This window comes from Platalea leucorodia, assembly GCF_965183815.1.
Source record: "Platalea leucorodia genome assembly, chromosome: 16".
Classification (NCBI taxonomy): Eukaryota; Metazoa; Chordata; class Aves; order Pelecaniformes; family Threskiornithidae; genus Platalea; species Platalea leucorodia.
In genome coordinates, this window is record NC_138838.1 from 1,209,419 (window position 1) to 1,230,906 (window position 21,488).

Sequence of the window (21,488 nt, forward strand, 5' to 3'; positions counted from 1 at the left end):
GACATTAGGAAAAACTCAGGTGGGTGATGCAACCGTGAGATAGGTTCCCACTGAGGCGGGGGATCTCCATTCTTCAAGAACTTAGAGCCTCAGGTAGGCAAAGCCATGGCCCCACTGGTCTAGTGTTGGTGACAGTCCCACTGGGATAGCAGATCGGACTGAAGACTCTGGAGGGCCCTTCCACCCTACACATCCATAATTCAGTAAATTCATTTCTTGCTACCTCTAAATGTGTGCAACAGAAACGGTAATCTGAACAAAGGAGACCTTACAGCTCTACTGGATGTCTGAGTCTCTAAGCTCTTTTGTTCAGGCAGCTCCCCTCCAACACCTGTACATACTTCAATATAACGTTTTTGTACTTTCAGAAGATCAGAAGGCTCTACCAGTTCCAACCAAAGCTCTATCTAGTCCAAACAGCTGGCTCTGGTAAGGGCCAGTAGCATATGTTGCAGGAAAGTGTACAAGAGACAGGGTAAGCATGAAACTCTCCTCCTCCTGGTGCAGCCTCTTGGTTTCTAGCTATCAGCTATTTACGGACTTCCTAAGCTGGAGGCTGCACCCTGAATGCATTTGGTGGCTACTGGCAGGAGCACCTTCGAGAAATTTGTCTCCGACTTTTTGGTCCCATTGGCATTTTGCAATTTTACATCCAGTGGCAATGAGTGATGTAATGCAATCATACCTTTTGAGGCAATGCACTTCCCTTGTGTTTGTCTGAAATGGTGCCAATGAACCGATTCAAGCTGCCTTTTTAAAGCAGACCTCAAGGCAAATGTATTATTGATGAAGACCCACCACAGGCACCAGAATAGAAAGCAGGTATTTTTTTCTAGCATATGAACTGCCAAAGTTAATCTTTGGAAGAGTTCAGAGTACCTTTTCCAGGTAGCGTACTCCTCATAATGCAATCTTGCATCATGTCCTAGGGTAACAAACACCTGCGCCCTGTACCACCCAAAGGTGGAGTAGCTTTTAGTAGCCTGGCTAACGCTCTGGAGTGTTCCCTAACCGTCTGTTGCTGAAGCCAAATGCTCCACACACTGGCTCTTTTCCAAGGATCCCACGCTGATCTCTGTAGGCACTACTGGCCTTGTCTCTCCATGGAGGCACGGTGGCTTCCAAGCTTTCTCTTGAACTAAAAAATAGTCATTTTTCCCACTACGGAACTGATAGTAGTCACATACCTGTTCCTCCCCGGGTGTGACCTTCATTTTGTCTCTGAACACGACAGCTTCTCAGAGCCCTTACACAGTGGTGGACACCGCCTGCCACAGCAGCATCCCTTCGTTAGTGCCCTGGCCTCGACAGCTCAAGACTTCAGCGTCCTCCACATGTACAATGAGGCACTCCGTGCGGCCTCGAAGGTTTTAGCACTCAGGAAACACCGGTGGACCAAAAGAGCAAAAGCTGCCTCCCACACCACCACCCCCAGCCCCACTCACAGCACTACTTTACCCTAAATTGTCACATCAAGTGCTGTACAGCAGAGAGTATGAAAGACTGCTGAAGGGAACCCTACAACACTACGTAAGAGCTCCTGGGGAGGAGAAGCAGCAACCGCCTATGCAATCTTGGTGACACAAAAAAGCAAAGCCTATTAATTCCATCCCTCTGCTAGCACAAACTCAGCATCTTTTAATGGTTTCTTTCACCAAGTAAAGTTTTAATACCTAAAAGCATCAACAAAGAAGTTTGAGCCCCTCATCCACAGCTCAAGGCCAAAAATAGTCTGGACCCAGTTCCTCAGCATGTTAAAAATAAGAGTTTGTAGCTTTCGTGTGTTTTAACAGTAGCTGAGAAGTCCCAAGGAAGCTTAGGAAGAGCTTTCCCACACTTCCCACCAATCGACCTCCCCACCCCACTCCTCCTCCAAGCTCCCAGCACTCTGTCTAGCCAGTTATTTTTTTCTGGAGCACAGCAATATGTTCAAATGAGCATTACAGGCACGGGCATCCAAGGCCTTTTCAATTTTCTCCTACAGCTTTTCTCTTGTTTGTCCCCCATTTTCTTCAGGCAGCCAGGAGGGAATGAATGCAACATTATTGGCGCTCTCAGCAATGCATTTATTCCCTTGTGACTAGAAAGCACAGGCCGCAGAGGGGACTCCCATACTGACCTCTGGAGTTGGGCAGGATTTTGGACTGTTCTGCATGGATTCCGATTTTGAAGAGTTTGACTGAGATTCCACTTTCTTGCCTTGTTTCTGAGAACTGGTAGGAGCAACTGGGGAGCCAACGGTGGCATCAGGCACCCGCTGTGACGACTCCAACTCATCAGTCTCTTCATTGTGAACCTTCTTTGCGCTCTGGTGAGCGAGCAATCCAGGAACAGTCGATTCTGCAATAAAATAATCTCTCCATTACTTTTAGCCACAGGCAGAATACAAGATCAGCTGTGAGCATCATGGTGAGCAAACACCCTTTAGAGCAGCTCAAGCCTCTAAAAATGTGATTCGTTTAACAGTGCAACAGACTGGACACTCTGGGCTCTCTGTGGTCAGAGAAATGCCAAGTTCTCTTTATGACTACAAAATGAACCAAAGGTATTTACAAAAGAGAGAGACAGAGATCCCAAAAGGTAACTAAACATTTGCATTATTTCCTTTACACCTTTCCATTTACACAAATAACTCATTTGTCAAAACACTCGTAGGCATCTCCAGCAATTACCCTTCTCCCAGTGGGGCTGTGGGGTAGCGCTGCACAGGGCAAGAGGAAGCTCAGAAGTCACCAGCGTAGAGGTGAGAAGGTCGATTTTTCCTGTTTGAAGCCGGAATTGTTTGAGTTCCTGAGACAGGAGGCTGAACTGCTCTGTTTGACTGCGACACTGGTCTTCTAGATCCTTCACCCGGGCCTGACAGGAGAGACACAAGATGAGGCACAAACCCATATCAAAACCACTAGTGAGGCTCCAAACAGCATCTGCCTTTTCAGAGGATCTCAGACTCCAAGAAGCTAAAGGTGTGCCCTGCCCAGAACGGTTATTAGTAACTGGCAGCTCCGCACCTACAGTACCTTTGAAAACCTGAGACTCGTCATCTATGAGGAGACTGACTGCAAGCTCAATTAGGAATTATCCCTGAAATGCTGGGTTTGAACTTCAACATCCTATCCAAGCCCTGCACAAGACCAGATGAGATAAGTCAAAGACAAATAAGCCTTGAAAAGAAAAAGATTTGAAAAGGCCTTGTGTGTTTATTGGAGCATTAAGATCACATCTCCAAAAGGAATTGCTCTCCCAGTGCTCCATCTCGTCCATCACTCCAGAGGCTCCAGCAAGCTCCCAACGCCTTACCCTGGCCTCGCCACCATTCTGGGCAGGACTCCTGACTGTCCCTCCAGACCTTGGCTCCCCGAGGCGCTAGGAAGGGCAGAGAACATCAGCACCCTGGCCCGTGTTGTAGAACATTTCTTTGATGCGGGCAGCCCACACACTTTGCCACCAGGTCCTACAGGGATGACTTGCTCCAGGAAAACGCATGCTGAGTACAAATGAGATGCAGGGGAGCCTTGGGAAAATACTATGGAGAGGGAAGGACACATTCCTACTAGAGAACCATTTGTATTTTCCAGTACTCTCTTTCTACCATCTCCAGATCTTCCCCTTCCAAACTGGTGCTGAGTACTGGCTGTCCTTACACATCCCCACATACTCCCTCGTTGTCGGCACATCAATTCCCCGGAGAATGCAACTGCTCCTTTCCCTCTTCTCACTCTTCCACCATGCAACTGGCTACTCTGGCTTCCTAGACAGATCCTGTGCAGACCCTGCTCATGCACTTCAGGTAATAAGCAAACAAAAAGCATTAGTGCTGGATGGGAATATATGATCTAATCAGCAGTTCTTCAACTGAGCTAATGCAGGCAGTATTTAATTTGGCATTAGCGCATCTGGCTGAGGTGCAGGCTCTGCCTTGCAAGAGATGACATTTGTTCCCTTTTTTCTCTTTGGGCTGGGATCAGACCAGGCTTTGTAGTCACTCATCTCATCATTTTGCATAGGTAAGACGCATCAAAACAGATGACTGCATTGTGCTCTGCAAAATTTTCCATTCCACAAAATGTTTTTGAAGTGTCTTTTTCTCCTTTCAACTCAAAAAATAAATCATGCCTCAAAAATATTACGTGAGACAGAAAGTCTGGTTTTCAGGCAGCTCTGAAAATAACACATCTGACCTGGAAAAAGCTTTCTTTCTGGTCTCAGAGTACCACAAATTCTTTCTAGCCCACTGCCTACCAACTCGCGAGGGTGCATGCATTTTTATTTTATTGTGACATATCTGTTTTAAACATGCCAGTTTATCACTTCTTTCCTTCACAACTAGCTAGGTGCTCTCAGTCTTCAAGGGAAGCCTGGTGAAGTCTCTGAAGTCTGGCAAGAAGTAACTGTCTCTGGGCTGAAAGAGAATATCAGATGCCATGAGCAACTTCCAGAAGCATCTGCATTTTCCACTTGCTCAGAGTCAACTCCTTGTTCACTACGTCATGTTGTACAGGATTCCTCTGCGATCGTAAGTGTTCAAATTTACTTACAGTTAAGATTTTTCACATAAATGCTTCTCCCCTATGCATTACATCTTAACAGAGAAAAGAAACCATGAACAGTAAGAACAGTCGCACTGGATCAAAGCAGGGCTTCCTCTAGACCAACATCTGTCCCCAGTCCCACCTTGGAACGCAGCCTATGACAAGAGACAGGTACAGAACGACTGCAGGACCAGGGAGGGTTTCCCCGTCTTGTCTGGAGACCTGGGCCAGCAGATGCCTCTGGATATTGTGTTTAGTAGCATCACAATAGTACCTTGGTTCTGTAAATTTATTAATCACAGTTTACATCCATTTATACTGGTGGCCAAGCCAATAGCCTGGATAATCCACGGTTTATTCTGAGATACCTAATTAGTCAGGTGTCTTTTAGATCTTGTGTTATTCAAAACAACGTACAAACATCCCTGAAGTATTACTGCCACATCATACAAAACGCGTACTTCTAGCGGACTACTTGCAGAGGTTCACAGACAGCTGGGCAAGCAGTGAGCTTCCAGGGCAGGGCTAGGAGGCAGCGGGTAAGGAAGAGGAGCCTAAGGACCCGGCCAGGAGCTTCAGGGAACCAGCAGGAATCAAGCCCCGGACACAGAAGAGAGAGGAGACTTTTGTGTCTATGCCCAACCCAAAAGGGGGAGAAGGGGAGCCTCACACCAACTGAGATGGAGTAGCACGATTACCAGAAGAGGCTGCAAGAGCAGGGAGCAGAGCTTGGTGGGGTCAGTTTAACCGCCAACTCGGGAACTTACTCTGATTTTCCACACCAAGCTAGATCCAACCACCCCCAGCTCAGCCCTGTCCTCTCAGACACTCTCCTTCTTGGCTGCTCTATTACACTTCTCCTACAGATGACGTTCCCCATCCAGATCTCCCTTGCTACCTTTCTCTGTATCTTCTGCTCTATGTTTTTGAGATCAGAGAATCACGATTTTGCTAGAAGGGAACTCTACAGGTCTGCAGTCCAAACTTCTGCTCAAAGCAGGGCTAATGCCAAAGGGATTAAAGGAATGTCCGTAACTCCACATAGATGGTGCTACTGCTACAGAATGTGGGCATTCCCTAATAACGTCCTTGGGCTGTTCCTGGTTCCTTTCCTAAATGTTCCCAACGCTGTACTTGCCTTCTTGACCAGACTTGTGAATTAGGCTGACATTTTAAAATAACACCCTACCTCAAAGACTGCATTTCCTGCCACAAGAGGTAATTCGGAGCCCACCACTGTGCACGTTCAGTCACGGCTACCTCTTCTATGAAAACTATTGTTCACAATCTCTTCTTCCCATCTTCCAACCAATTACAAAGCCAGCAGGATCTATCTTTTTCTCCGTGGCACTTTCATTTGCAATGACATCGCCATTGCTTTTGAGTTTTGAAGGAAACACTTCACTCTTGGACTGCAAGTAGTTCCCAAAAGACCTTCAAATGTACGTGACACGTGGAGAAGGTGCACAGTTGGACAAATCTAAAAATCTGGAAATTGCCAAGAAAATAAAGCTTCTAGTTCTAATTGCTTGAGAAAGCAAAGCATTTAAATCGAAAAGCAGCTGCTCCATCAAACTCATAGTGGTAGCTCCTTTAATTACATTTATTTCTTGGAGGTGACACTCTTGCAATCTTTTCCAGAGTATAGTTAAAACAAGAATAACGAGCAACTGTCAAAGTCAGGACAGAGGAGAAAAATGTCCCATTTGACAGGGTTATAGCAGTACCTGCATGCAATCCAAAGTACTCTGGTAGCAAGAAGAAAAGCAAAAAGAGACATAAAACCACATCAGCAGTTACACTAGCCAAAAATCAACAATCTGCCAAAGATAACCCAACCCTCAGTTTGAATGAAATTGTTTTCTCTCTGACTTACAGCGTCTGCCTTGTTCCCTGCTGAGATTCTCACCTTATTCCCACAAGCATCTGCTTGCTAAACAAAAGCCAAATCCCACATACGAAATGCATGAGTAAGATAACCGTGCGCTGTTTGAGGGCAGCCAAATCACAACATGCTTTGAGTGTCAGTGCTAAATTTCAAGCCCTCTTTTCCCAGCACATTGCAACCACCCATAAAATCAACTGGATGCTTTGTGTCCAGACCTTTCCCCAGGTCTGAGACCAAGGAGTGCTGGGAATCAAGGCACAGCTCGGAACCTGGCTTTGACATGAGTTCAAGCTGCTAACAGCCTGCTCAGTCATTTCCTCCTCGTCAGGGAAAACAAGCAAAGTTAAGCTCTATTCACCATATTTCCCAACAAAATTCTACACTGGATTCCTGAAATCAGGCTGTCGCCTTTTGCATCTACGTCGTGCCAAAGGCAGTTGAGAATCTTGTCTCGTGTACTTTGGAACCACTGCCGAACTCCTTCATTCCCATAATGCTCAAGGTTTTCTTTCTAAGCTGAGACAGTCCTTCTATCCATGGCATCTCTGCACAAAGAAACCATCCCATACCTCTACTCCCCCTCATCGCTGCCTTATCGCAGAACTACAGACTAGCTGAGGTTGGAAGGCAGCTCTGCAGATCACCTAGGCCAACTCGCTCAGCTCAAAGCAGGGTCAGCAGGCTGCCGAGAGCTTTGTCTAGTTGAGTTTTGAACATCTCCAAGGAGAGAGACTCCACTTACAATATTCATGCGACTGAACTCTTCCAACAGGGAAATGGATCACATGCATTCTTCACTTGATGTACTATTTAGTACATCAAAAAGCAATCCAAACACATGTAAAAATGACAATATGCAGTGTAAGCACCCTAAACCCCCTAATTTTACCCTACGCTGCTGTTCTGGAATAACTATGATTATAGTTAAGTCATTTAAATGACTGTTGCTAAAAGTAAACTAGCTTTTAATGACAATTTCTCTTTCTTTGGTCTACCTGGTGTCATTGACTTATCAAGCATCTCTGTACCAGCAACATGAAAGCAAGAATATTTAACTGATGAGGCCCTTGCGGAAGAACACGACTAGCCTCTCAAACACAGAACAAAATGACTGTCCCTTTCTTCCTTTGCACAGGTAGATGTCTAGTTTAAACCGAAGTAGCTTCTCCAGTCCTTCCATGAATTAGTTCAGAAAACATTTGGCAAGCAGCAAACCTCCCTTCCCTTAAAGGCTGCTAAGAAGCCAGCTAAACCCCAACTGCCATAAGAGCAGCATCCGTATCAGCTCTGCTCCTGTCTCTGCAGCCAAAAGCAGACGTCCCAGCAAGAACGTGGAAACGGGGCAATACATAACGTCACTTCCCCACGGTATTTGTCCAGCCTGCAACAATTTCATTCCCACCCAGTAGGACACCAGCACTCCCAGGCTCTCCAGTTCAGACACAGGTCAGGCCCCCTTCAAAGGAGATGCTATTTGCAGCCATGGAGCCAACTCCTCCATCAAGGACACTTACCATCTCGCTCAGCTCTCCTGGGCTCCTAACAGCCACGGAGCTGCTGCCCAGCAGTGGACACAGGCAAGTCAACCTGCCATCTCTGACTGTGTCACCACTATAGACAGGGCCATGGCCTCATTAGCATGAGATCTCACTGTCCAGGTGTTGTACAGTGAGGCATTCTGCTCTGTCTCAGATGTTTTAGTACTCAGAAAACCTCAGTGGACTGAGAAAGCCGAAGCTGCCCCGTTTGCCATCACACCTACCCCAACTCTCTGGCAGGCACTAAATCACCCCATCAAGCTCCAGGGTTTGGTGCTTTGCCTTTGCAGCTCCAGGAATCCACAGCCAAGGTTTTCTCCAAAGTCATCCTGATAAACACTGAGATAATGCAAATCATAACCAAAACAGCGCTCATCACATCGGCCAGGCTGCACCGTTAAGCTGTCTGACACCACGGCAAAGCATGTTCTGCGTGGATGTCGGAGCACTCGCACAGCTGGGCCAGCCTGGCAAATGGGACAAGGGAGCTGCCTCAAACTTCATCACTCGTTGCGCTCAGGCAAAGGTCTCATTTCTCCTTTTTTTCCCTAATAAAAAGCATAGAACACATATACACAAAAGAATTTTCAAATCACATAGATGCAAGTATTCTTTCTCCCTGCAGATGACCCTAGAAAACGGAGCAGGCAGATCTGAGGTTGCTTACTTAACGCATCCCTGAAAGAGCTGTGGAGCACAATCTGAATGACGTAACCTATCTGAGGACTGAGCAGGCCAGGATTTAATCCCTGAAAACTCTGATCCCAGAGACTACTCTGCCAGCACAAAAGATACTTATTCACAGCAGCACCATGTTGCATCCGATCAAGACGTTAAAGCGTTTTGCTTAAGAACCAACAAAACCCAGGGCATCAAGAAAGCTGACATTAAGAACAAAAGATACCAAATTTGCAGCCACTAACCCATCTTGTTTTCTTCTGTCTTACCTCTAGAAGCTGTACTGCTCCTTCATGTTCTCTTTTTGCCTCTGCCTGTGCCTAAGAAGAAATAAGAAATGGAGTAAATAAGAAAGCAGCCTACCTAAGTTCACTTCGACTATCATCCCCAGCTTGATAAGACCATTACAGATTTAAAACACTGTACAGACTGAAAGCATCTTTGGTCTTTGGACAAACAGCAGTGAGAGATCAGAACTGCCATTCAGGACAAAAGCCCTTCGCTTTGCTTAGGTACCAGAGTTTGCCTAGACGAAGACACTCTTCCCTGCTTTTACTTCATCCTGTAAACTCACATATACCTTCTCCATACACTGCACTTCCAAGGAAATAAGGTGCAGGAGTCCCATCACTTTCCAGGGATTCAGAGGGAAACGTCCATTCTCTCACGCGCTGCGTACCTGCTGCAACCTTCTGACTTCCTCTTGCTTCTCCTGCAGCACTAGCAGCGCTTCCTTGTGCTCGACTTCCAGCTGCTGCCTTCGCTCAGCCACATTTCGCATGTGCTGCAGAACAAGGCACAGACAGCTGAAGGGCGACGTTACCGAAATACTGGCCTGTGTCCTACCATGGGCCACGAAGTCAAAATATGGCCTGTATTTCACGTCATCGTTAAACAGAGGAGAAACTAAGAAACTCTTCCCACAAGCCAGAGCAACACAGTCAAAGGAAACCCTTAAATCAGGGATGGCCACCTTATTTCTCCTCCCACCCAAATCCCTGAAGCAGCCTTTCTAAAGCACCTCTGCCCACTTTGGAAGGCCATGTTCCAGGATCCCACAGAAACAGAATTCCCAACGGAAGCACAGAGACAAAAGAATGGACCAAAAAAGCAACGAGGCAACATGTGCCATCCAAAAGCAGCACTAAGTGTCTGGCCAGTCCTTCCAGCCGTGTGGATCCTACTGACCTTCAGCACCTGCTCTAGATTCTCCAGCTTGGTTTGGAGTCCTTGATTCGTCTGAATTACTGAATCCCGTTCCTTAGTAACCAAAACAACCTGCAATTTCAGGTCAGCATTCTCCGATTCAACCTGAAGAGAAAGGATTTTCAATTAGCACAAGTAGCCATAGGTATTCCTTGCATAAATCATGGAGGATGATTTATTTCTGTATCTCAATAGGTTGTTTTGCAGACCTGCTTCCTACTTGTAATGACACCAAAATCATGAACTCCTCTCCCTCTGGCTTTCACTCAAAACAAATACACGAGTGTTTCTATCAGTTCTGAATGTGATGAACACTTTATTTGCACACACCGCTTCGCCCACTAGACTCATCTCCCCTCCCCATTTGCAAGTGGGAAGGGACTGGGATACGAACAGGCTACATACTGAAGAGATAGGAAAAAAGCACAAAGGTCTACGAGCTTTTTTAATCCTAGATGGTAGGATTAAACACAGAGAACAGTACAGAAAGTTCATGTTTACCTCCTCCACTTACTACAGGAAATTCCAGCAACATATTTTGGTTCTAGAGTGCACTATGGCTTGATGACTATTGGCAATGCAGATTATCAAGCAGAGACAAACATTTCCACCTAGAACAAACAGTTATTAAATACGTGGGAAGCCTTATGCATGGTGGCAACGTTGACACAATGGACAGACAAGTGACTTTCTAACTCTTGCATACTCCATTTGTCCAGAGAAGGAGCTGGGAACAGAAACCCATGGAGGATCTTCATTGGAGTTCCAACTCTTCCATCACACGCAACAACATGTTTCTAGAACGCAACCCTCTGAGGTGCAGCCACCCTCCCCAGAAATCCGCTCTGCAAACTGAACCATGCGAGTATCCTGCCTTTGCCCCAAGACCCGAAGCTTTTGGGTTTTCCATCTGGCAAGGGCAGCTCTGAATTGCAGGTGTGGCTTTCTCCCCTGCCCCATCAGCAGCCACCAAAACCCCGCTTTGAGGAGAACAAAAAAATGTCAGAGGTGACTGAGGACTTCCAAACACACCATATGTTTGCACCACTTGCAGTGATGGGTTCTGCTCTACTCCACTCTGCTCCACTCCACTCTGCTCCCCACCAACCCCAGTCTGACTTTGGTTATGAACTCATTAACAAGCTACTGCAGGTAAACCAAGTATGACTTTAAGTAAGGTCAAAGCATCTCACTCAAGTCTTGGGAAACTCTGTAATAAAAATAGGGCAGCTAACTGCTCTGCTCGCAGTTCCCATGGGGTATGCAGGACAGAGAGGTACACAGATGGACACACGACCATTACGCAGCTGGCAACTTGAAAACCTAGCACGCTAGCAAGTTCTTCTCAGCAAAATTTTACGGAAGCTAATGCTCCATCTGACAAACAAAGATACTGCTTTTTACCTGTCCTGCCCATCCAGCCTTCTCGTTCAGCTGCAAGTTCTCTTCAGCCAGTCGTGCATTTTCACTTTGTACCTCCTGCAGCTGGATCTCCTGTCCAGAAAGAGCGGGCATTACTACACCAAGGCCCTCAGACTCACTCCCACCAGTTATCCTGCAGAGTCAACTCCTGTTGACTGACGGTGCAGGATGCTGACGGGATGCTGCTTGAGGGGTAGAAGGCAACACCTCAAGCAGATACCAGCCCCGTGCCAGGCGATTTCTTAAGTTTCTTTTCCCATTTACGTAGCCTCAAAGCCCAGAATGAGAAAGACATTTCCTTGTCTACTTCACAGCTCCAGCGTCACATACTGCTGCCTAGAACTCCATATCCACCTACAACAATTCACCAATTTCATGGTTGGTGAATATCCACCAACAACAATTCACCAATCCACCATTTCATGGTTGGTTCAAGATCAGAGTCTTCTTGACAAATTTCAGTTAAGGAAGAAAAATTCTTTGGAAGAATGATGCTAGAGGGTTCTAGACTGCAAACTCAAGAGTTTTAAAGGGCTGATTCTGAAAGCAGGATTCAGTCTGGATTTAAGAAAGCAACAGAAGCCAGCTATCACCCTGCCTTAGAGAGCACCGTCTCTGAGCTGGCAGGAGACCATGGACACATGGAGAGACACTGACTGCATTTGTCAGGTCCAGTCCATCCGCAGCAACTTTGTACAGCATTAGAGGAATTTAATAGCTGCATAATCACATGACTCCACATAGACACACACACACATTTCCCCATCCCAATGTCTTATGGATCATCATATATTTTCTGGCTACCCCAGGAGCTAATTCCCTGTGCACGCAGTCTGAGTCCCAGTACTTCAAGGTGAGTTGGTCCCTTCTTGACCTTGAAAAGCTACTGTCCAACAAAATCCAATGACCAACTTATTCCTTAAACATCCCATTCTAACCCAGACAATAAGGCTGAGGTACGCACTATGAACTGTGTATGAGTCCAAGCTATGCATTAGAACTGACCTTAACTGAGATTTGAGCAAGAAATAGAACACCTATGCAGAAGGTAAGCACCCTTGGGTGAAACTACACATTGTCATAGTCACTAATGCCACCAGTGCTGCCCAGCAAAGTAGAAACAGAAAGGAGAAATCCAGATGCTGTGATATGACCTGCAAAACCTCCATGAAATTAAACAGAGGCAAGATTTCACCCAGCAAACGAGAAGCACAAGAAAATGACTGTAGGTTTGTGTAATTACCATCTCAAGACGCAGAAATCTTCGATACTCGTCTGGAGTGCATGTGAAAATGGTAAGTATCTCCTCAAACTAGCAAAGGCCACAGAGTTTCATCCAGTGATTTACGTAGCTATATTCAACCCACAGCTAGCTGAAGACTAAATGAACAATTCCAGCCTCACGGGCTGGAGCCCAAAATTTGTGACACTGTTCAAATGAAGAGAAAGACTGGGGCTTCCTTATTAAGATAAACTGAAGAGAATCCAAGAGAGACATGCAACAACCTAGCTCCTCTTCTACTATTATGCTCACAACAGTAGGCAACAAGAACACTTACCAGTTCTTTGCATCTTTTATGCTTTTTCCTCACTTCATGCTCAAGGTTTTCACATTTTTTGCGCTTTTTCTTGAGTTCAAATTCCTGCACGAAACAAGCATAACTAGATCAGCAAGTCCACGTTCTTACAATGCGTAAGAAATTCAAGCCTGGCCTCCCAGACCCAATGCTGTATTAGCTATTTTTATTTTCTTAAGAAAATCTCTTTGTGACAAACATAAATAATATAGAAGCCAAGGGAGATTTTTTTAAAAGGTAGTAAACCCAAAAAACTTCTCAGGTGAAACAGCTTCTCTTCCCCAAGCCTTTCATCTTCTGGAAACAGTTCTCGGTTTCCCATCTGCACAGATTGTTCCTGTTTGTACAGAATAGTATGGAGGACAGGATGCGGGGGACAAAAAGACAGAGCTGTGCAAAATATTCAGCTTGAAACACTAGCTGTGCTATCTTAGCTCCTGTGCTAATCCAAATGACATCTAACAGAGAGGAGACATCGTCTGGTTATGTACCTTTATCTGCAGCGACTGATAACTGCTGAACTTCACTGTGAACTGTCCTAGTTTGCTGCAATAATTCAGAAGGGGCATATTCCTCACATGACATCCATCCCAGGTCACTCATATCTGTTCCCAGCTCAAATAAGACTAAATCAAACACAGCACAGAATCTACTGGCGTGTTTCTCTCTCATTTTAGTGTGACGTATTCTCCCGCCAGCCCAATACCTGGAGCAGCCACCCAGCAACACTCTCCATGCAGCCAGCCTGTTTTTTCCCACCGAATCCCCAAGCTTCCCACTTTTGCAGAGCAGCTGCACCTAAAAAGACTTCAGCCCCCAAAACCTCTGCCTGGATTGCACAGGTGAAAACCCCAAGAAAAAGTATAGCACTCCTTCACCCAAAACCAGGTTCACAACTCACCAACTGCTCTATCTGTTGGCTGCTCTCTTGCTCTGTTATTGCATTTTGGGGAGGGAAATTTTCATGTCCTTCAGAGGCAGGTCCTAGCGGTTGCACACCTGGTTCCACCTGGAAAGCAAGCGAGATGCCAGAGAGCTCAGGGGCAGCCAGGACTACCGAGCACACCGTGCACACCAAGGGAGAAGAGCCTCTCCTGGCAGTACCGCCTGGGAGAGCAATGCTCCACGTGAAAACCCCTGATCTCTGAACTGCACCACTGGACATGGAGAAAGGTGAAGACCATGCCAGGGATCTCTCAGCCACCAGAGACCTGTGCTGGGAGTCTTCTGGAGCCCAGCACCAATCAATCCAGCTTGACTAAACCACCCACACGCACAAGTGGGCTCCAGAAAGCTCTCAGGTCTGAATACCCATTTGTGCCTCATCAAAGGTTTCAATGAGAGGCATCAGCAACACCTTTCACGGCCCTCTCCAAAGCAATAAAAAGAAGATGGAAGATGGTCAGAAGGGAGAACATAACCCTCATAAACAGCAGAAAGTAGAAATCAGTGAAGACGTCAGAATCTGAAGGCAGGGAAGAGCAGACAAAAAATACCAAGAAATGGAGCATCCCACCTCAGCTGGTAGCTGAGGACCGAAATGGCAGCAGATGTGCTACGGCTTTTGTGCCACCACCAAACCAGATGAAAGCAGACACTTTTCTGTACACGTTTGTACACAAGTTTCTAACAAAATGCCTTTTAATTTGGGCTACGGACAAACAAACATTTAATCCCCTGAATTTTCACTCTCAACTGATATTTGACTTGACATTGTCTGCCTAGAGTAACCCCTGACAGCAGGGCAAGGCCTGAGGTAAACAGAAGAAAGAGGGCTTTGATAACGTTCCAAACATTGAATTTAAAGTTATTTTTGATAAATAGATTTTAGGGACAGGAGATCTTCAGAATCATCAAAGTCAACTTGTACAGTGAGCAAGCAGCAGGATTTTGTGACTCCATCTCAGCCTTTAACCTTCGGTTGACCTCTCGTCAGCAGTGGAATTTCTCATTTCACTCTGAAACCTCCCGTGCCGAGGGACCTACGTTACTAAGCCTGAGCTCCCTTTACAGTCAGTCATTAGGACAGCGTCTGAGCACTATACCTAAAACACGATTTCTGTTACCTATTTTAGGCCTGAAAGCCACAGGTTTTAACTACATCCATATTCATGGCTCCACTGCTGAAAACCAGAAAACTCGAAGAGACTACAGTCAAGCTCAGGCTACCAAGGCTTTCACATTTTCTGCTCCAAAGAAAATTCCGAAACCACCTCCCATGTGAACCTTATTCCCTACCACCCATGGCATAAGGTTAACCTGGAGTCTGAGCACCAACCAGCGGCTGGAAATCTGGAGACCCTCCACCCAAGCGGCGGTACCTTAGGAGCCCCAGCCCTTGGGAGCTTTCAGATGTGCGGTGAAACCAGTATTTAACTCTGCGTAAGCGCTTCTGAAACTTTTTAAACCACCTGGCACATACTAAGTTTCAAATCTGTATTTCACAGCTCCCCTCCAAAAGTATGCTTCCTCGCAAAACTGAAAATGTTGCATTTTTGTCAACTGTAATGAAATTAGGTCCCAAGGAATGCCAGTGGATGCCGGTTAAGGTTATATACTCACTGCGCAAGCACCACACACTACGCTTCACAAGTCACGCTCTCTTGCAAATAGAGATGCAAGACAAATTTGCTTGTTTGTGATCATTTCCCAGCAAAAAGCTAAACAAAATGATTCCTAATTACAGACAACTTACAAAAATTACAAAATTATAAATTTGCCCACACGGACCTAATTTCCACCCAAGAACAAAGACACGCCCCCAGGCACATGCTGATATGCTGTTATTTTTATGCAGAACCCAGACACATCGCCGTATTAAACAACTGATAAACGAGACTGGCACACATCACGACGCGAGCTGCGACCTGGAGCCGCGCCACCTCATTCACAGCAGGGGCTGGAAAATGCTCAACGAATAAGCCAGGTGCAAGGAATCAGTTAAAAATCACGGTAGAACAGCTGCTTTCCACCCCCAGCGCCATCCACCTGGGGTGCGCCGGCACTGGCAGAGGCCCTGCCGAGAGAGCAGGATGGGGCTGTACCACTGCTCAGCACCCCCAGGCTGTACCAGCTAAAGCCAAATACACAACAGGCACAGAAGTACCCGTACTTTGGCAAACGACCAGGAAGTTTAAACCAGGCAACAGAGTAAATTAAAAATATTGTAGACTTTCTAGAAAGCTCTGCCCTTGGCATCATCATCATCATCATTGCAATCCTGCCCTGAAAGAATCGCTACAGCGTTTTCCTCCTAACCATGCCCCGCTCCCTCAGCTGTGCCAGCGCAGCTCTGCGCAGGCAGAGCCAGACCAGAAAACTGATGCAGGTTTCAGGACGAGGGGGGAGGAAGGCTGGGTTTGCCAGGTTGTTCTTAACTCGGATCCGTCACGTCCCACTGCTCAACATGAGTTGCACCGACACAACTGAAGGGGCAGTGGGAACACGCAGTGGTGACCAGGAGGCTGTTGAAGCCAGCACCGCCGCTGAAAGAAATCCCCGCTAAATTATGATTTGTCATTACAGAAATAAGCATCGCCCCAAAACCCTAAATAAAGAAGTAGAGAAATCAGAAGGAGAACAGAGAAATGGGATTTTCCAAGGACACTTAGAAGAGACGTTTGCTCCTTATACTCTGAGGAAGTTTTTTGAAAGCTGGGGAATACTGCCCTGACGCGCTGTGCTGGGGAGCAGGATAGAAGAGCAAAGTAATTTCTTTGAATTAGGGTAACTGTGGTTACTGCCGCAAGAGCTGACTTCACCCTCAGCAGGGCAGCCCTGCGCCCGCGTGAATACAGCCCGTTGAGCCCGGCGTGTTCTGCGCTACAGGTTTCACCTGGCAACAGCCTCCGTGCTCCCCCTTCAGCAGCACTGTCGGGCTTAGTCTTGTTGCTATTTATCAGCCAGAAAATCTTTTGACTGTGAGGACAGGCTCTCCTGAATCAGAGAAATAAAAAGCATCCATGAGAAAGATCGTAATACATGTTCTTGTCTGCTAGAATCTGCAGGGTCAGTTGAAAACCAAGGTATGGAAGGGCCATTCAAGGAAGACAAGGGCAGAGCAGAGGGGGAAAAAAAAGTCATCTGTGCATCCCTCTTCATCACGGAGGAATTTGGGGGGTGAGGGGCCACCAGGGCAGAAATCTCCAACTACGAAGAACAGAGCCGAGGATCTCTCTCAAACTGAACTGTGTCTAAGAAGAACTGTGGAAGCCAACAAAATAAACAGTAACAAATCACCAAGACCAGACAATATTCACCCAAGGGTTCAAAAACCCCCTTCGACAGGAACAGCACCTCTCACTTCAGCACTAACTGAATCAAGACGTGTAGCGTGTCGCTCCTCCGACACCGCCTTCCTATGAAATAACTGGAAATGTCAAGTTTTAAGAGTATTCCAGTGCAGATCTGTGGAAACACAGACCAGTACATTTGACGGCTGTTCCTGGCAAACTGAAAGAAATTGCAACAAAGATTAGGCAGATACTTAAAAAAAACCCAAAGAAATGTATATTGGGGAAAAAACCCCACACTCACAAATCTGTAAGAGTTGTGCTAAGGTGTGAGCAAGCAAATAGGTGAGGGAGATCCAGCAGGGACAATCTGCTTGGGTGCTCTGAACACATTCAGAGCTTTGAAAGGCTTCTGCGGATGCTGAGCCAGCGCAGGATGAGGGGGAAGGTTTTCTCGCAGCTAAATATCTACTAAAAATGAGAGGACTAAAAGAGAGGCTACAGGAACCGTTCTCTCCAAGCACTGATGTAGCAAAGAGACAAATGGTGAAAAGGGCCTCATGACACTGAGGGATTACAGAAGGAAATCAGACAAATGATGTTTTAACAGAACCCAGTGCTTAGACAAAAAGGCAAAGACATCTGTTGGGAAAGGGAGAGAAAACTTCATTATGCCAGCGTATAAATCAACGACACAGCGTCTGGGATACTGCATGCAGCGCTGCTTCCCCCAACACAGAATGACAGAGAAAACGTACAAAGGAAGGAGACAAAGATGATTAACACTGAATAATGGAAGAGGCTAGAAAGAAAAAAAAAAAACGGCTGGAGGAGAGGGGCCTATAAACTCACGAGTGACTTGGAAAAGGCGAACAAGGAATGAATATTCAATACATCTTCTGTAAGAGCTGGGGAGCAAGAAACGAGAGCAGCTGGTGGGAGCTGGGAGGGCAGACGAGCGGCCCGTCCTCAGGCAGCCCAGAGATGAGGAATTCTGCCAGGGCACCCCGAGGCTGCCGACACCTTCGGAAAGAAACGGGGTGGCCCCAGCCAGACGAACCCGCCGGGAGCCAGCGGACCCCGCGCTGCCGCCCCTGCCTCGGGCAACCCGCGAAGGGCCGGAGCCGGGGGCAGCGGGGTGCATCTGCCACCCGAGGCCCGGCCTCCCGCACCCACCCGCGGGCAGCGCCGGAGGCCTCTGCCGGCCCCGCGCCCCCGGCCCCGGCTGCCGGGGGCGGTGCGCCCTCGCCGGAGGCGCCCAGCAGGGCCGGCCCTGACCTCGGTCCCCAGGGCGGGCTGAGCCCCTCGGCCGGCCCGGCCCTCTCACCGCGGCTTCCACCGGGCCTGCCGCGGCGGCCCGGGAGCGGCTCGGCCCCGCGGCGGGGGAGCCGCTCCCCGCCGGTCCCTCGGGCCCGCCCGCCCCGGCCCCCGGCGGAGGCGCCGCCGCAGCCGCCCCCGGCCCGGCCCGGCGAGGGGCGGCGCGGGAGGGCCCGGCCTTACCTGCCGGCTGCGCGGCCCGCCAGCGGGGAGGCGGCGCCCTGAGGCGGCCCGGATTTGCCGGGCCGTACCACTGCGGCCGCGGAGGGGCGGCCGGGGCCGGGCCGCGCCGAGAACGCGGGGCCGGGGCCCCGGGAAGGGGCCAGGCCGCGGCCCTGCTCCTCAGCGCGGCCTGGGCCTGAGGCCCGGCCCGCCGCGGGGGTTCGCCCTGGCTGGAGGCGCTGCGCCGGGGGCGGTGGGGGACGGGCCCGTCCCTGGCAGGGGAGGGGGCCCAGGGAGCAGCCGGCCTCCCTGCCATCGCCACCCCAGCCGTGGGTGCCCGTCGCTCACCCGCTGGGAGCCAATGCCCGAACCTCCGCAAACACCGAAACCGTGTGTTTTCATCAAATGAGGGTAAAAAGAGGGGTTGCTGGGTATCCTAGGCTGGACCAGGCAGCGCAGGAGACCCGTGCTGGGGAAGGTGAGCAGGACCGAGCCCCCGGCGTGGCTCAGTGGCCCCGCGCTGGAGTGGGCTGCCAGCAGCGCCCATGGCCCCCCTCGCCCGATGAGACCTGGCGCTCGAATCCGTCATTTACAAACCAGCGCAGCGCCTGTTCGCAGCAGATGCGAACCGCAGCGCTCACGTACTCTTAAGTTTCCTAAGAACAGTAATTCATAGAATCATCAAATGGTTTGGGTTGGAAGGGACCTTAAAGATCATCTAGGTCCAAGACCCCTGCCATGGGCAGAGACACCTTTCACTAGACCAGGTTGCTCAAAGCCCCATCCGACCTGGCCTTGTTTAACTAACTGAATAATTAAACAGCAAAACTTCTAGATCGCTGACCCACTTGTCTCACCTCCCTGCGCGCTTCCCCTCCAAGCGCTGGGTTTCCCAAGCGGCTCTCCTTCGGTAGAGGTGAACCTTTGATGCAGGTATTTAGCGTCGGTGCGGGCGGTCCCATGCGTGTGGCAGTGCTTGGCAAAGCGCCGCCTGAACTGATTTTGGAGGAACGTAGACACTCCTTGAAATTCTTCAGTGCGATCTGTCTCTGCAGCCGCAACACCTCTCGCTGGGATTCCCGCAACAGGCGATCAAACTCGATGACGTTCAGGCAGCGAGGGTCATCCTGCGGGAAACACAAACACAACATCGTGTCACTGACAAGCTGGAAAAGGTGGAACAGGTCGGGGTGGTGATTTAACATGCAAACTCCAAAAGCCTTACTGAGGAGACACTGGCAAGAACCAGGTAATGTGGCACGCCAAGATTTCTGTTCCCTGGGTCTCCAAAGCGTCAAAAGCAGTCACTTTGCATCCCTTATGCAAATACATTATCCCTCCCGCAGATCAAAACTAGCCTGTAATGCTTCTGCAGCCATCCCAGGGCAAAGCAAAAGGGCTTTTCTAAGCGTGTGCTTTCTCAGTGCTTGCCGGCAGAGAGCGTGTCAGGATAATATAATTTCATTTCCCAGCCAAACGAGAGCTGGTTTACCTCCTTGATGTGGGTGCTGGCATTCTCTGCAGCCCTAACGGTAGTTAGGGTTTTAAATGCTGGAAAGAATGAAGAACATCTGGGATTTGTTCACTTCTCACTCAGGATAACGTTTGGTTTGCAAACCTTCTTGATTTCCAGCCTCTCCAGAGACAGTATGTGTGGATGGGCCCCTGTCCTTAGCACAAGGGGTCACTCTCGCCCACTCCGGACCCCAAACCAGCAGCTTTGGAAGGAAACCAGTGCAATCTTACTCTCACAAAAAAACGATGAGACTATGTCACCAGCTTGTTTCATTCTTCAAAGGTTTTCAGATTTCAGGAAGCTGAAGAAACATGTACCTGCATGTCCATACGTACGTACAAAGGCTGATTATGAAAACCTGTCTTTACAAATACGCTGCTGGAGGAGACGTTGCTCATTCCCCTGGAAAGCTCCTAAGCCAGTGAATTCAACGCGTAATTGGTATCCAGGACAAATTTAATCTGCTTCCCTGTTCACTTCTTACTCACCCTAAAAATAGCGCGTGCTTTATAAATACAATTTGTGTAGAAAACCATGGCTACTCTCACGCTACAAAGGGGAAACTGAGGCAGCATTAATGGGAACTGATTACAGATTCAAGAAGTGAGCAGCTGGGCCTCCTCTGTGCCAGACCCATGTTCGGGCTAGCAGGGTACTAGTTCTTTAAACAAAATTGGCTGCGGCTCTGTATAAAATCTCCCTTCCCCCACCAAAAAAAGGCAGCTATTCCCAACAGACAGCCTCCGAAGCCTGGGGGAACAAGGGAGTAGAAAAAAAAGCTCAGTCCTCCACTCACAGTTTCTATTATACACGTCCCCTGCAGCTGCCTTGCTGTTCCCCGCAGTCCCCCGCTTCCAAGGAGCCATGCTGCAAGGAATTGTAGCCTGGTTTTCGCTGGAGCTGGGGTTTGGTTGGAAGCCCATCACTGGAGCATGAGCTCAGGAAATCATTTTATCCTATCCTAAGAGCCCTGACTTTGCAAAACAAGGCCAATGCTTCCGCAGCCCGGCATGCAGGGTGTCCCTCCTGCCGCTGGAAAGGAACTGAGTAGATCTGTTTCATAGCTACCGAAAAATTTGTGCTGATTTAAATACCCTAGATTAAAACTGATTTGGTTACAAACTCTGAGCGTGCACATAATATCTCTGCATATAAAGCCCTTCATTGGCATAATGCATTTTGCATGCTGCAGACAGATTATGTGAATTTTGAATTTTAACTAGCTGGAAATTAAAATTTAATGAGCAACTTGCTTGGAAGAGAAATGGGAAAAACAAGCTCAGACAGAATGATCTCTCTTGCTCTCTTCTCTGCGGATTCCCTGCTCGTGTATCGATGCCCCCCGTTCCCGGTGCCTCGGCAGTTACACAAGCAGCCGGTCTCACCCACTGAGCTGGGGTGGTCACCCATGCCCTAGCAAGGC

At 48.3% G+C, this 21,488-nt stretch overlaps 1 protein-coding gene across 3 annotated transcripts in view; it reads right to left on the minus strand.

Annotated features, from left to right (window-relative positions):
* Nucleotides 1-21,488, minus strand: part of TSPOAP1 (TSPO associated protein 1) — a gene marked incomplete at its 5' end in the record, with an annotated part of 70,479 nt that overhangs the window by 30,986 nt on the left and 18,005 nt on the right. For 2 of the 3 annotated variants that reach the window (XM_082328086.1, XM_082328087.1), the window contains 9 exons: nt 2,120-2,340; nt 2,673-2,856; nt 8,903-8,953; nt 9,313-9,417; nt 9,822-9,944; nt 11,244-11,333; nt 12,821-12,904; nt 13,740-13,847; nt 19,407-19,533. In XM_082328086.1, coding sequence (XP_082184212.1) covers nt 2,120-2,340; nt 2,673-2,856; nt 8,903-8,953; nt 9,313-9,417; nt 9,822-9,944; nt 11,244-11,333; nt 12,821-12,904; nt 13,740-13,847; nt 19,407-19,511 — 1,071 coding nt within the window. Of the gene's footprint in view, nt 1-2,119; nt 2,341-2,672; nt 2,857-8,902; nt 8,954-9,312; nt 9,418-9,821; nt 9,945-11,243; nt 11,334-12,820; nt 12,905-13,739; nt 13,848-19,406; nt 19,677-21,488 lie in introns of those variants that run through there. The other variant, XM_082328088.1, reaches the window with a different exon arrangement.